Source organism: Symphalangus syndactylus, chromosome 17 (assembly GCF_028878055.3).
Source record: "Symphalangus syndactylus isolate Jambi chromosome 17, NHGRI_mSymSyn1-v2.1_pri, whole genome shotgun sequence".
Taxonomy (NCBI): Eukaryota; Metazoa; Chordata; class Mammalia; order Primates; family Hylobatidae; genus Symphalangus; species Symphalangus syndactylus.
This window is the reverse complement of record NC_072439.2, coordinates 43,408,124-43,424,109: the sequence shown is the minus strand read 5'-3', so window position 1 is coordinate 43,424,109 and position 15,986 is coordinate 43,408,124. Positions and strand designations below refer to the sequence as shown.

The following is a 15,986-nucleotide window of genomic DNA, read 5'->3' as shown; positions in this document are numbered from 1 at the left end:
AAGCTACAAAGAATTTCTAAAGCAGATAATTAGAGATTTACAATGAGTACTACTTAAACCCTCTAGATTTAAAAAATGTTTATTATTATTAGGACTTCATATGATCTGAAACTTCTGGAGAACAATGTAAAACTGTCAGAACTCTGAGGCAAGAATTATAATTGAGACTCCCAATAGAAGACAGTGAAACTAATGAAAACAGACACATAATAGATAAATAATCTTCAATTATCTTAAAGATAGAAATAAGCAACAATTCAATACAGTCTCTTTAACAGCAAAAGACAATGGAGTGGATACGTTCAGGACAACGTTCAGGAAAAAAAAAACCTTAAAGCAGTTTTCAATGGGAGGAAAGTACACTATATTCGCTGGCAAGGAATTTACATACCATAAATGATTATTTCAAAGGTGCCATGAAAGAAAACATTCCTTACCACTCTAACGAGGGGATTGCATGATTAAAATAATAAATGAAAGATAAAATCCCTATCTCTAAGTAATACTGCTGTTATATATTTTAAAGACTGTTTCCCAAGCACGTGAACCTTTAAAAGACATCTGTATAAAAATCAGGTCTCATTATCCTCAATACAATCACTACCATCATAGGTAAATTACGGAGATGACAATATAACAGCATATTATCACCAACCTGCACATTTTAGTTCTCCAGTATCTGCACTGCCCTTTTCTTTGACTTCTACTAAGAAAGAATCACTAGATAAAAGTGACAGTTGTCAATTTTTTTTGGTTTTAATGAAGTAAATTTTAATACACTCACAAAGACTATACAGTATTCCCCTCACCCCCAGTCAGCAGTTTCGCTTTCCATAGTTCCAGTAATCCAAGGTCAACCATGGTCCAAAAATAGGTGATTATAGTACAATAAGATATTTTGAGAGAAAGAGAAGGTAGACCACATTCACACAAGTTTTACATTATTTTAATACTTCTATTTTATTTTACTTATTGTTGTTAATCTCTTACTGTGCCTAATTTATAAATTAAACTTCATCTTAAATATGTATGTATAGGAAAAATATTGGGTTCAGTATTATCTGAGGTTTCAGAAAATCATTGGGTGTCTCAGAACCCAGTTAAGTGGGAGAACAACTGTAATTTACAATACAAGGAATTACCAAAGGAATAGTTTTTTCTCAGTGTGACTTATCAGTTACTTAATTGAAATTTGGGCCTTATTTCAAGATCCCAGGCTAATCCACAAAACAATAATAGCAGATATTTTGATTACTGACGATGTCTTAGGCAACATAAATATACATACTCACTTCATTCTAACATTACTATGAAGTGGGTAATGTCACCAATCCCATTACAATGATGAGCAAAGCAAGGCTCAGAAAAGTTAAGTGACTTTCCCAAAGACATATATTAAGCAGTTGAACTGAGATTCAAGCCAGATCCCCTAACACCAAAGTTCCTATGCTACTTACCTAACTACTAAAGTAATACACCATTATGTACTTTGGTAATTCTCTGTTAATCCTTCTACCGCCTGTATAAAATTCCGTAGTGTGGATGCACTAGAATCTACTGGGCTGGTGTAAAAGTAATTGTGGTTTTTGCCATTAAAAGTAATGTTAAAAAAAAAAAAGCCACCACACTTGGCTAATTTTTTATTTTTTTAGTACAGACAGGGTTTTGCCACATTGGTCAGGTTGGTCTCAAACTCCTGACCTCAAGTGATCCACCTCCTCCCTCAGCCTTCCAAAGTGCTGGGATTATAGGCATGAGCCACCACACCTGGCCAAGAGTCAGAATTTATATGTTAAAAGAAAAGCTGCAGATCAGTAAGCATCTAGCTCAGGAATTTCTTTTTAAATAGCAAGTTAAGCCCCCCAAAAAATAGAAAATTATTAATAAAGAATACTAAAGAAGAAAGAGATAAATAAAATCAAAAGTTAGTTATTTGAAAAGAATAATAAACCTGCTAACTTCAATAACACTGATCATGGGAGGATATGATGGCTAACTCCCCAAATAGCCCCCGGTGATCCCTACCTTCTGGTACAGTTGGCTCTGAGTATCTATGGGTTTCACATCCATGGACTGCCAAACCACAGATCAAAAATATTTGGGGGAGAAAAATGAATGGGTATGGGTGCATCTGTACTGAACATGTACTGAATTTTTTCCTCGTCATTATTCCCTAAACAACACAGTACAATTATTTACATAGCAATTATTTACAAACAATTATTTACATAGCATTACATTGCATTACATATTATAAGTAATCTAGAGATGATTTAAAGTATACTGGAGGATGTGTGTAGGTTATATGCAAATACAAGGCCATTTTACATACAGGATTTGAGCATCTGTGGATTTTGGTATCTCTGAGGTGTCCTGAAACCAATCCCCCACAGATACTGAGGAATGACTACATTTACCTCCTTGTGTAATTCCTTCCAGTTGATTTTGGGCTGGGCTTAGTGACTCACTTTTAACGGACAGAACAAGGCAGAAGTGATGGTATGTGACTTGGAGACGAAACCAATGAAAGCATTAAGGTGTCACTCTTTTACTCTTAGGTCACTAGCTCTAGTGGAGGCCATGTCATAAGCAAGTGTTGTGGAGAGGCCCATATGGCAAGGAAAGGAACCAAAATCTTCTGCCAACAGCATGTGAATGAGCACGGAAGTGAATCTACCAGCTCCAGTCACGTCTGTAGCCCTGTAGCCCTGGCTGCCAGCTGAACTACAACTTCTTGAGATATCCTGAGCCAGGATCTCAACAGGCTTTGTTTATTGTCTCTGAGAGTTTGAAAAACTGACTCTAAAATTTCTACAAAATTCAAAGCTCCAAGTACAGACACACTCTTAAAAAAGAAAAACAAGGTAGGAAGACTAGCTCTACATATATCAAGACTTATGAAAGCTATAATAATGAAGATGGGGTAGTATTGTTGCAGGATCAACAGACCAATGGAATGGAGTCCAGAAACAGATTCATACAGACCTACATGGATGTCTTTTAACTCAGGGGTCAATGCAGAGTAGGGAGAAACATATGATCTTTCCAACAAATGGTTTGGGGTCAAATTGATGTCCAAGTGGAAAACAATTTTGATCCCTGCTATATTTGATACAAACTATACATAAAATCATTTTCAGATGACTATAACTCAATGTAAAATACAAAATAAGAAAGCTTCTAGAAATTTTAAATAGTAAGACAAATAACAATAATAGAAAAGATTGAAAAGTAGAGATTACAATAAAATTAAGAACTTTTATTCCTCCAAAGATATCAAAAGAATGCCACAAAATGGGAAAAATATCTACAACACATATAACCAACTTGTACTCAGAATACATAAAGAACTTCTACTAATCAACTTAAGAAAAAGATAACTAATTAGAAAAATGGACAAGAATTTCAATAGGCATTTTACAAAAAAGGATATTCATGTGCCAATAACCATAGGAAAAGGTCCTCAGCATCACTAATCAGGGAAATGCAACTTAAAACCATAAGGAGATATATAACATGTAACAACATCAACGAATCTTATAAACATAATTTTGAACAAAAGACGCTAGACACAAATACTATATTCCATGTGATTCTATTTGTATAAAGTTCAAAAACAGAGGCCGGGCGCGGTGGCTCACGCCTGTAATCCCAGCACTTTGGGAGGCTGAGGCAGGCGGATCACGAGGTCAGGAGATCGAGACCATCCTGGCTAACAGGGGAAACCCCGTCTCTACTAAAAATACAAAAAATTAGCTGGGCATGGTGGCGGATGCCTGTAGTCCCAGCTACCCGGGAGGCTGAGGCAGGAGAATGGCATGAACCCAGAAGGCGGAGTTTGCAGTGAGCCAAGATTGCGCCACTGCACTCCAGCCTGGGTGACAGAGCAAGACTCTGTCTCAAAAAAAAAAAACAGACTAAACTATAATGTCAAGAATCAATTTAGTAGTTACCTTGAAGGGGGTAAAGGTTAGGAGGGGAGATGAAGGGATTCTTGGGTGCTGGTAATATTCTATTTCTTGCCTTGAATGGTAGTTCTTACAAGTATTTGCTTCGTGGAAAAAATCACTCAGATTAACAACTAGGTTCTGAACACTCTTCTTTCTGTATTGCATACATCACTAAAAGTGATTTTTTAAAAAAGCAAAACATAATAACAAACATAGCAGAGTTTAGCATGGCTAACTTCAGCCAACTGGAAAATTAAATTATGCTGAACTGCTCACTTTTCCCCCAAGTTCAAATAACTGAGGGATTAAAAATCTTAAGATCTGGCTTTCAGACAGACCAAAAAACCCCTACAAATATTCCCCCAGCTAATTCATGTAAATAAGTATTCAAAACAGAAATGACATATATTGCATTGTCTGATTTCCTATAATGGTTTTCTTTTTAAAACCCCAAAAAATAAAAAATGTAAAAAGAAAGAGGAAACGTAAGGAAAGAAAAACAACGAAAGATAACATAATTACCTCCCAATAAACCAGACATTAGACAATCATCAATTCACTTCTAGTGTTTACTTTCAAGTTACCTTTAAGTAAAACATGAGACTTTCTTAGTGCAGCTTTTAAAATGTTTCTTATAAATGGACTGAGAATATCAATTAACTCACACTGTAATTGTAGTCAGCACTCAAGTGCATATAAAACATACATGTTTGTTCTCTTCTGGCACAATACCTGAATTAAACAATAGTTAAGAGAGGACAGCAGATGTTTCAAGACAGATCATATCTTAAAAATGAGAGATGACAGATGAAGGGGAAAGTATGAGAACAACTTATGCTTCAGGAAAAGAGAGGGACGTCCGGTAGAGAATTCTAAGAAGGAGGAAACATTAATCTTTTTATGCTATGTCTTATATCAAGCAAAACAAATAAGGAACACTGAGATAAAAAGAGCAAGCCAAATGAAAAATGTGAAAGCAAAATCACAAAGTCCCCCAAAATAAGCAAAAAAAATTTATTTTATTTTTACTTTTTTAGATGGAGTCTCACTCTATCACCCAGGCTAGAGTGCAATGGCGCGATCCTGGCTCACTGCAACCTCCGCCTCCTGGGTTCAAGCGATTCTCCTGCCTCAGCCTCCTGAGTAGCTGGGATTACAGGCATGGGCCACCATGCCCGGCTAATTTTGTATTTTTAGTAGAGACAGGGTTTCACCATGTTGGTGAGGCTGGTCTCGAACTCCTGACCTTGTGATCCGCCTGCCTCGGCCTCCCAAAGTGCTGGGATTACAGGCGTGAACCACTGCGCCCGGCTGCAAAACAAATATTTTTTAACAGTATTTTTACATTTCATTTTGAACAAATTAGGAAGGAGGTGGGGAAAAGGAAAAAAACAACAAACCAAAAGAGGTGAAGAGGCAAATAGCCCAAACCTTGACGCTGACCAGAAAATCACCTTTCAGAGGTAAACCTATATCACAAACTTCTATAAAATATTCTTTTTGTTGTTGTTGTTGTTGTTGTTGTTGTTGTTGTTGAGACGGAGTTTTGCTCTTGTTGCCCAGGCTGGAGTGCAATGGCGCGATCTCGGCTCACTGCAACCTCCGCCTCCCAGGTTCAAGTGATTATCTGGCCTCAGCCTCCTGAGTAGCTAGGATTATAGGCACCCACCACCATGTTGGGCTAATTTTTGTATTTTTAGTAGAGATGGAGTTTCACTATGTTGGCCAGCCTCAAGTGATCCACCCGCCTGGGCCCCCCAGAGTGCTGGGATTACAGGCGTGAGCCACTGTGCCCGGCCTAAAATATTCTTAAGAAATAATTTGAAAGTAATCAATATTGCAAAGCTGCAAAGAAACAGGCAGAAAGTATTACTTAACACTACCATTAACCACCTGTATGGTGATTTTCATACATAAAGGGCTTTCACATATAATAGGTTGTCAATTCTGCGAGAGAACTTACAATTAGAGAATGTAGTGAGACCTTGTTTCAAAAAAAAGAAAACAAAAAAAAAAGGGGAAAAGGTCTCTAAGATGTGAAAACACTAAGTGGAAGCACCAAGTGTTCATTACACCATGCCATTTATAAATGTCCTTACCATGAAATACTCAGAGACTAAAAAAAATTGTTGACTTAAGAAAACAAAATTGAGTAGCATGGGACAGTAAGTTGGAACCACTAGGTAAAATCCTTACCTAACACTGGTAGAGAGTGGATGAGGAGAAGAGGTGAGAAAATGAAGCTTATACTTGGGTTTATGCCATGGGGAATACCTTTACTGGAACTGCTTTATAACTGGGTATTTTTTGTTTCAGTGGTAACATCCCCAAGGATAAGGTTGGCCTCACCCCTTAAGGTACTCATATCATTTTAAGCATGGTTCTTATAAGACTTGGTATCTGTACTGTCTATATTTTATATTTGATGTAAATATAACATCTTAACAGATTCATCAAACTTCCTAAAGAGATATCAGGTACAAAATAACTAAATTACCTTTAAGAGATGCTTGCTTTTAAATATGATACAAATTATCTTATAGAGATAGCTTTTAGATTCTCTTAAAATAAAAACTTTATACTTTCACTTTAACAAGCTTCTGCAGTAACAGCATGACCAGAATCTGGTAATCCGTAACTTTCAAACTCTTTGAAATTTGGTCAAAATAAATCATTTCTCTTCAAGTTGTTTTGGGAATCCAGACTTTCAGAGGTAAATCTTATGTGAGTATATTTTACTAACTGTATATATGTAAAATCTGAACAAGTGGTTGGTAATAATGGATTGTTAAATACAGTAGAGTAGACTTGATGTCTAGACAAGATAGTGGTGAGAGCTGCACTTTTAAGAACTTGGTTACTTGCTCTGATAAAAAGGAAAAACAAAGAATGTTTCTATTATGTAAGGTTACTATGAAATGCTTAGATCTTGAACCTACAACAATAGATACAGCTACTACTACTTTGAAAACAATTTCACTGGAATCCATCATATGCTAAAACCTGATTATTTTCCATGTCCACAACTCTAGTTAACATTTTCAAGACTGTACATTTGACTAATCTTTACTTCTAGCCTCTTTAAATGTAAAACAAAAAAGATTATATATGAGAAAGAGCAAGAGCTAGTGAGTGCTGGGAATCATCAGGCAATGAGTAGTAGCTGAAATGAGACACTGTAAGAAGAGAAGAGGGCCACAGCTACAACACTTACACTTAAATGTAACATCCTATTTATGGAAGAAAACCTGCTCTGCACAATTCATTAGCTCAACAAATACTAATTACTGACTGACACATAACAGTGGTATATTCGAAGGTTATTTAAAAACTTATTTTAATGTAAGAGCCCTGTGTCCTCAAGAAGTTTTTTTTTTAAAAAAAAAAAAAAAACAAGCGACTTAAAATTTTATAGTTAAATATGAAATTACTACACACAACTGTGTACAGAAAAAGTAATATTTAACTTTTAATTTTCAGTATGATTTAGATCAGGAAGGGACCTAAGATTATTCAGCCCAATCCTTTTATTTGGAGGGAAAAGCGAAGAAAAGCTAGTAAAGTAGCCCATATGGTAGCACAAATGGTGATAGTACGGAATTCAAAATAAAAAATATATTAAGTAGATTTAGACTTACAAAAGACTCTTAATAAAGCTAATAACTAAACAATCAACAAAATAAAGTCTGAATTAACTCAATTTTTCTTAGCTAATTTTAATAAGGAAAGGGGTTCCTAAACGGCTAAGAAGTAAAATTTCACATAACAAGGCTGGCATAGCCATGACTATAATAAAAACTGTCTTTACAGAAACAAAAAATATTCAGGATAAGTGTTTTGAAGTTAAAAGAAAGAAAAGAACACCAAAATAATCAATCCCTTTCCCCAAGTGTCCCTGATTACTCTATTTCTTTATGTTTAAGAACTTCAGAATGGGCTGGGTGCGGTGGCTTACACCTGTAATAGGTGGGTAGATTTCTCGAGCCCAGAATTTGGAGACCAACATGGGTAACAAGGTGAAATCCCATCTCTACAAAAAATACAAAAAAAATTAGCTGGGAGTGATGGCACACACTTGTAGTCCCAGCTACTCAGGAGGCTGAGGTGGGAGGATTGGTTGAGCCTGTGGGGTGGAGGCTGCAGTGAGCTGTAATTGTGCCACTGCACTCCAGCATGGGCGACAGAGTGAGACTCTGTCTCAAAAAACAAACAAATAAACAAACAACAACAAAAAATACCTCAAAATGGTACCCTCCCTATATCTAAAATGATTCCTATCTATATTTTAACTATAAATTACCTGATGAATATATAATCAGCCCTTTTTTCAAAAGATAGCATACTTATAGGCAGCAGACACCAACCTTTTTGGCAACAGGGACCAGTTTTAAGGAAGACAATTTTTCCATGGAAGGAGTGAGAGGGCACACAACCTAGATCCCTCGCGTCTGCAGTTTACAATAGGGTCTGCGCTTCTGTGACAATCTAATGCCACCACTGATCTGACAAGCAGTAGAGCTCAGGAGGTAATGCTCACTCCCCCGCCCTCCCTCCCCCCTCCCCATGGCCACTCACCTCCTGCTGTGATGCCCGGTTCCTAACAGGCCCCAGACCGGTAGCGGTCCACAAGCCCAGGGGTTGGGGACCCCCGCTTATAGGTAGAAAAATAAACATTTTCATAAAACAGCTTTATATTAGGAGAGTGTTCCAAAAGAGCCAAAGAGGTTTAAAAATGAATTCATGGTACTTGATCTTTTTTCATTTATTATCTACCAAATAAAAATAAAGAGAGATAGACTTGTCCTTCTACACATGGCAAGTTTTTGTAATTTGAAGAGTATAATATATTTAAAAAATATTTTCAGGCACATCCCTGCAATTGTTTTGGTTTAGGCTTTATTAATTGTATTTACAAACACAATTTTTAAGAAAGGTTGACAGTGACTGGTACAAGCAAGAAATTAAGATTCTCTGCAAACTCATATTCCGATTACTCTCAAACCTGGCATGTGACATCCACAGTATTAAACCAAAAACCTCCCAGAATTGTTCATTTTAAATGTAATGCTTTACTCATTAAAAATATACATGCATATCTTTTAAAAAATACGGAGAAATCAGGGACTGTATTTGAAAACATGGTTCACAACAGATGTAAATATCTATTAATAATGGGCTATGGAATGATCTCTAAGAATACTGAACAGCATACAGAGTATAGCCACTTGTGCGCACGTGTGTGTGTGTGTGTGTGTGTGTGTGTGACAGAGAGAGAGAGAGAGAGAGAGACAGGGTCTCGCTCTCCCCTGTTATTTCAGTCAAGTTTTTCTACCAGTTACATTCTTAAGAGAACCTCTCCTTTTAAGAACTGCATCTTAGCACAGTGGCTCACACCTATAATTACAGCACTTTGGGAGGCTGAGATAGGAGGATCACTTGAGGCCAAGAGCTTGAGATCAGCCTGAGCAACAGGCTGTGAGATTCTATACAGTACTTAGGGACTACTCAAAGGTCACTTGCAGGTTTATGACTCCACCTGTTATCCAGGCAACAAGTATTTCTTGTAAGCCTACTATACATACTGTTCTCAGTGATGGCAGATGTAGCAGTAAATAAAACAAGACAAAACAAAGCCCTTGTTTTCACAGAGCATCCATAATGGTAACGGGAGAAAAGGAAATAAAAACATATGTCAAGAAAAAAAACAACAGTAATTTTATATAAAATAATGACATTCATCTTTGTGTTAAAGATAGATATACTGAGCAAACCTCTTACTTATGCTGTTATTTAATTGGTATCTTGAAAGGTACCAACTGCCTCTCAATCACCAAATTAAACAGAATGTTCTCAGGCTCCATTTTCCTCATATTCCTCTAAGCATCTGATACTGCTGACCACCTTCATTTTGAAACTCTAATGGTTTGCATGACAAATTTCCTATTCTGGTTCCTTTTTTTTTTTTTTTTGAGACAGAGTCTCGCTCTGTCGCCCAGGCTGTAGTGCAGTGGCGCGATCTCGGCTCACTGCGAGCTCCGCCTGCCGGGTTCACGCCATTCTCCTGCCTCAGCCTCCCGAATAGCTGGGACTACAGGTGCCCCCACCACGCCTGGCTAATTTCTTTGTATTTTTAGTAGAGACGGGGTTTTACCGTGTTAGCCAGGATGGTCTTGATCTCCTGACCTCGTGATCCACCCGCCTCAGCCTCCCAAAGTGCTAGGATTACAGGCATGAGCGACCGCACCCGGCCTCTGGTTCTTATCTTTTCACATTAGTGTGACATTAACATAAGCTACACAGTCACATCTAGGATTTGAGACCATCCCCATCCAACGAAAGGAAACGGATTTAATTGATGTGGAAATTGGACAGCACCTAGAGAAAAGTTTTCACTTTGTTCTTAATTTCCAATAGTTTTTAGAATATTATCAATGTAATTACATTTATTCAACGCACTAGCGAGTAACAACATCAATAAGCACCCGTACAAAATGTTACATTTTATAAAACCCTTTCGCATTTACTTCATTTAATCCTCATAAAATGATAATAACCCTATAATAGTTGCACATTAAAAACAAAGTCTTGCTTTTCAGAATGACTTCACTAAAAAACTAGACTTAAATAGTATCCTTTATTTTTCCTTTAATATTTGGAAACTACCTTAAAGTATAATGAAAAACATAAGAAACATCTTAATCCCAATATTCAAAAATAACATTTGCTAACATTTTGCTACATTGAACATTTCTTCCGTCCCATCCCTATTAACTTTAATAATTTTTAATTGCTTCATACTAACTAGAATATTAATAGTCTGTAAAAAAGAAGTTTGTTTTTTATTTAAAAATAAATAATCCAGGTGGGGGACCATACTGATTGAACTGACTGTGAGGTCAACTCAAACAATTTTTATAATTTTTTAAGTTGTAGTTTTAGAGTTACAGGTAGAAAAAGAAATGAAGCATATTTATTCAATAAATGTTTACATGTGCAAAGCAACACAAACAAAAATTATGTACATGAAGACAATTAGATTCTCACCTGTTCAATCTCCTTGGTTTTTGATGCTATTGCTTTAGAGCGAGTGGTTAGCTGACTATCTTCAAATAATTCTATCCCATGTGTTGTGTTTGACTCAGGTTCCTCTGGCTGGTCAGTAAACAATGGTGCTGTGGATCCCGCCTTGAAAAGGAATTAGAAATCTTTAATTATTTTCTTTAAAAACATAGAGCATTTCAGATGGTTGTGTATAGGCACTAACTGGCAAATTATATTAAGTGCTAGGTTTAACATGTTTTAAGAAAAAGAAAACTCTCACCGTTTCACTATGCATAATGAGCATATGTGAAATGGATTAAAGAGGAAATGACTGCTACTTTTTTTTTTTTTTTTTTAATATGGAACACTTCACGAATTTGCGTGCCATCCTTGCGCAGGGGCCATGCTAATCTTCTGTTTCATTCCAATTTTTAGTGTATGTGCTGCCAAAGCAAGTGAGACTGATACTTTTTAAATTTTAGGTAAGACAAAGCCTCTAGGCCTATTCGATTCCAAAATATTATTTCACATTATATTAAGATACAGATAAAAAATTCTTGTCCCATGACTATTCCTTAAGTGATCAGTTTACGAAATACTGAGAAGAAAAAGTCCAAATGGAAGTGAGAGGTGTTGTACACACATAAAGAAATATACTTAAAGGGAATATGAGAAAAGGCTGTATTTTTAGAAGTTAAATCACCTTGCTCCTGTAGCCTAACAATTCACTGAAATCATTAAAAAGAAAACCCCACAAATCAATAATGATCACTTCAGTTTTAGACCAATTGAAAAACGAATAAGTATACTGTGAATTATGTCTAAAACAGTCAGGTGGGGGATTAAATATTGGAATACATATATGCATAGACTATCTCTGGAAGGACACTACAGAAAAAAAATTATTAAAGGAGTTGTTACAATAGTAACAACTTAGAAGAAGTAGCAAAGAAGAGCCACATTGTAAATACTTTGGTGCCATTTGAATTTCTGACACATACATGTATGATCTACCAAAAAAAAAAAAAAAAAAAAACCCCGAGGCAGGCAGATCACGAGGTCAAGAGATCAAGACCATACTGGCCAACATGGTGAAAACCTGCCTCTACTAAAAATACAAAAATTAGCTGGGCATGGTGGCGGGTGCCTGTAATCCCAGCAAGAGAATCACTTGAACCCGGGAGGCAGAGGTTGCAGTGAGCCAAAATCACGCCAGCGCCACTGCACTCCAGCCTGTCGACAGAGCAAGACACCGTCTCAAAAAACAAACAACCCTAGTTTTTTTACAAGTTTGAGTTACATATGTTAAGGGACTTATACCAAAAGCATAAAAATCATTTAAGAAAAGAATTCCACTAGCAACATTCTTTGTAAATTGCCCAGTCCCCGGTGTTCTGTTACTGCAACACAAAACAAAGACATAGACAATATGTAAACTGGTGAGCAAAGAAAGTACATCAGAGAAGATAGGAGCTTTCAGAAACAAAAAGCAAGTGAAAAAGGGAAAAAAAACTGACAGTTAATTTAAAAGAGCTCATTAGTAATTAAATTTATTTCAATTAGATATGTATGTCCAAGGTACTGCAAGGAAAACAAAGCAAGTGTTTGAGATACATTCAACATATATCGCTAGGCAAAAAAATTAAGGTCATCAATGAAATATAAAGTGGCATAAAATTTTACAGTAGGTAGAAAAGTGGAATCAAGATCTTGAGTTGTATTATCTCCGACACTAGTGATTCCAATGAATGAGTATAAATTTGAAAGACAGCCATGGGAGATGGTCATTCTAGACCAGGGACAGAATAAGCACAGACACTGAAGCCAAAAATAACATCCTATATGTGAAAACAACATAAGTCATAAATTTTAAATTTTTCCTCTATAGCAGGAAGTGACCTGTTCTATTGAGACTTTTTTTTTTTTTTTTGAGACAAGGTCTTGCTCTGCCACCCAGGCTGGAGTGCAGTGATGCAGTCACAGCTCATTGCAGCCTCAATCATCCAGAAGCAAGATCCTCTCACCTCAGCCTCCTGAACAGCTAGAACTACAGGCACATGTCACCAGGCCCAGCTAATTTTTTGTGGATTTTTTTTTTTTTGTACAGATGGAGTCCCACTATTTTTGCAGGTGTGAGCCAGTGTACCTGCCCCCCCGTCCCCCTTTCTTTTTTTTTTTTTGAGACAGGGTCTTGCTCTGTCACCCAGCCTGGAGGGCCATGGTGTGATCACAGCTCACTGCAAACTTCAATTCCTGGGCTCAAGTGATCCTCCCACCTTAGCTCCTGAGTAGCTAGGACTAACGGGCCACCACACTCAGCTTTTTTTTTTTTTTTTTTGTAGTGACAAGACCTCAGTACGTTGCCCAGGCTGGTCTCCAACTCCTGGCCTCAAACAATCTTCCTGCCTAGGTCTCATCTACCAGGACATTCTAATATCCTTCAAATAATTTTCTTTTCATTCTGACAACCAAAAGAAAACTCTCACAGCTATTTGTTTAAGGACAGCAAATTATATCTCTACAAAACTTGACTGCAACCTTCTTGATGTCTAGGATGGTACCTCAAAAGCAATGTCTGACACAGGTAGATATACAATGCATATTTAGTGAATTTAAATAAACCATAAGAAAACTAGTACAGTATTTTTTTAAGTGTGCCTTAAAACACTAATCCTGAAATACATGCTGTGAAAAAAATTACACAGTCAAAAGTCTGGTAAATTATGCAAACTCTTTCATTATCTTCTTATTGAACACAGATGAACATATTAATAACACATTAAAATCTCTAAAAAGTGCTGAAATATCAAAACAAACCTAACGCTTTTAAACTTAGCAGCTCCCAAATAACCTGGCTACTAGAATCTTTTTTTTTCTTCCTCAGACCATTAAGACCTTTCAGATATGCTGTCAAATACATTGGGAAATGCTGTAGTAGAGCCAAAAAGATGAAAGTATAAAACTGAAAAGTGGCAGGAACCACAACATGCCTGAATATTTAAGTATATAATTGAATTTACCTTCAATTTCACTGGACTTTCTATAAACTACGTTTTCCCAAACAAATTGCTTAGAACTATAATGATGGCAGCAAGTGAAGATAAGGTGGAAACTTAAGCATTCTATCTATCTCAGCTCATAATAATGAAATTTACACAATGTTTCTGAAGTACATGAACCATTACTTAAAACGCTCATATAAAATAAAATACTGCCACAATTAAACAGACACGCACATGCGCGCGTGCACACACACACACACACACACACGGTACTTTGCCAAACTCTTGCTTGGCATCAAAGGTCTTTCCTCTTTCTAGGCTATTCTGTCAAATTAGATATCAGTTTACAGGACCAAGGCCAAAATTATATTTCTCAAAAAGCATGGACCACTGAAATGAGTAACTATTTAACAATAGCCTGAGAACAAATTAGCAAAAATATTAATAAGCAAAAGTATTAATAAGAGAAAAATATTAATATGATATGGGACTAAGTTTACAAAAATTATCTCAAAAATTTCCCAAATGCTTTATTTCCAGTATGAAAAAGTATCAATCTAAGTAGACAAATAGTTTAGAGAATGGGATGAAATTGATGCTGCTGTTCAACATTAATGATATACACAAATAAACATATTATGGTTATCAGTGCTACTCTCACATAGCTTGCCTTTGATCCAACAAAAGAACATGTCTGACCTGTGACTCAACTTACAGATTTTTTTAGGGTTATTTACTTTTCATTAATTTGAAATCTAGCAAATTCTGAGCAAATTTTAGAGGAAAAAAAGATGTTTAAAAAGTCTTTCTAGATCCAAAGTCACTCATGGATTATTCAGTGTCAAGATGCATTCAAGAAATGAGAGAACTCAAGTAGAATATTTAAATTTGAGAACAGTAGTGAGCTTTTATAAAAACCTGAGATAAAAAATGATGGGAGAAGGGATGATAAATATACTATTAATGTTCATACATTAATAAAGCCTTGCTAATTGAAGATAAAGTGTTAAGTAAAGAAATTATTCTTTCTGGAAGTTTTTGGTTCTATAAAACAAACTACCAATATTCCAAAGCAGCAATTTTGAAGCATAATTGTCAATGATTAATATAGAAACATTATTCTAAATTATTAGAGAAAATAACCAAAATAATCCAATTAAATATATTACTGAAATGTATTGTTCACGCTTTTAAATAGTGCTGGAAAAGTGCCAAGAAGGAACAGCTTGGTGTTTTTGATACATTTACTGGAGAATATGCATAAATATCTATTATTATAGCCACAATAAGGAGGAAACTTTGACCCACTTAAGAACAATTGATATCTAAAAGACAGATCAGCATTTCTAAAAAGAAAGGCTCTATTTGCGTAAGTTCTGACAGGGTTTGTACTTTTTATGAGCAGTGTACATGGTTACTTTGGAAAGGATCTTTTCACTGTATAAAGATGTAGTTAAGTATTATTTTTACATACAATATCAATGCTTGATCCCTTTTATCAAAGAACATTCTATAAAAGTCATTCCAAAAATAAATCAAAAAGCCAGAATGCTCCTTCAAATAAAAATAATTTGTCACGGGACAGATTTTTATATTCTCTACCTGTCATGTCAAAGAATTCCTATAGTACCAAATCCTGAATCTAAAAGCTTAATTGTGCCCATAAAATTTCTATATTTCCCTTTTAGAGATGTTACAGTTTATACAGAAATTTTTCAGTTCATTTCAAAATATGTTAATACAAACATGTCATAAACCTTTTTCTATGGTCCCAAAAATGTTCCCATCTTTCGGTATTCAAGACTCATCAAGGTCTCAGGTTGCCCAGACAATGAATAATTTTATTACTTGGGACATTTATGAGATAATCTGCATGAAGTATAACAAGCAATATAAATATGGTCCACAATCCAAGGTCAAATTAGATTTCTGTTCTGAATTCACTGGTTTATAACGAGAGGCTTAGCATGATTTCTTAAGATACTTTTAACAG

General features: G+C 35.9%; 1 protein-coding gene and 1 non-coding gene across 34 annotated transcripts in view; both read right to left on the bottom strand.

Moving 5' to 3' along the window:
• PPHLN1 (periphilin 1) overlaps window positions 1-15,986 on the bottom strand; it is a 226,930-nt gene that overhangs the window by 51,904 nt on the left and 159,040 nt on the right. For all 33 annotated transcript variants that reach the window (XM_063620170.1, XM_063620175.1, XM_063620164.1 and 30 more), the window contains one exon: window positions 10,995-11,135. In XM_063620170.1, coding sequence (XP_063476240.1) covers window positions 10,995-11,135 — 141 coding nt within the window. The remainder of the gene's footprint in view (window positions 1-10,994; window positions 11,136-15,986) is intronic.
• Window positions 11,345-11,446, bottom strand: LOC129467102 (U6 spliceosomal RNA). The gene has a single exon (XR_008652251.1). It is a non-coding gene; the product is annotated as a U6 spliceosomal RNA (small nuclear RNA).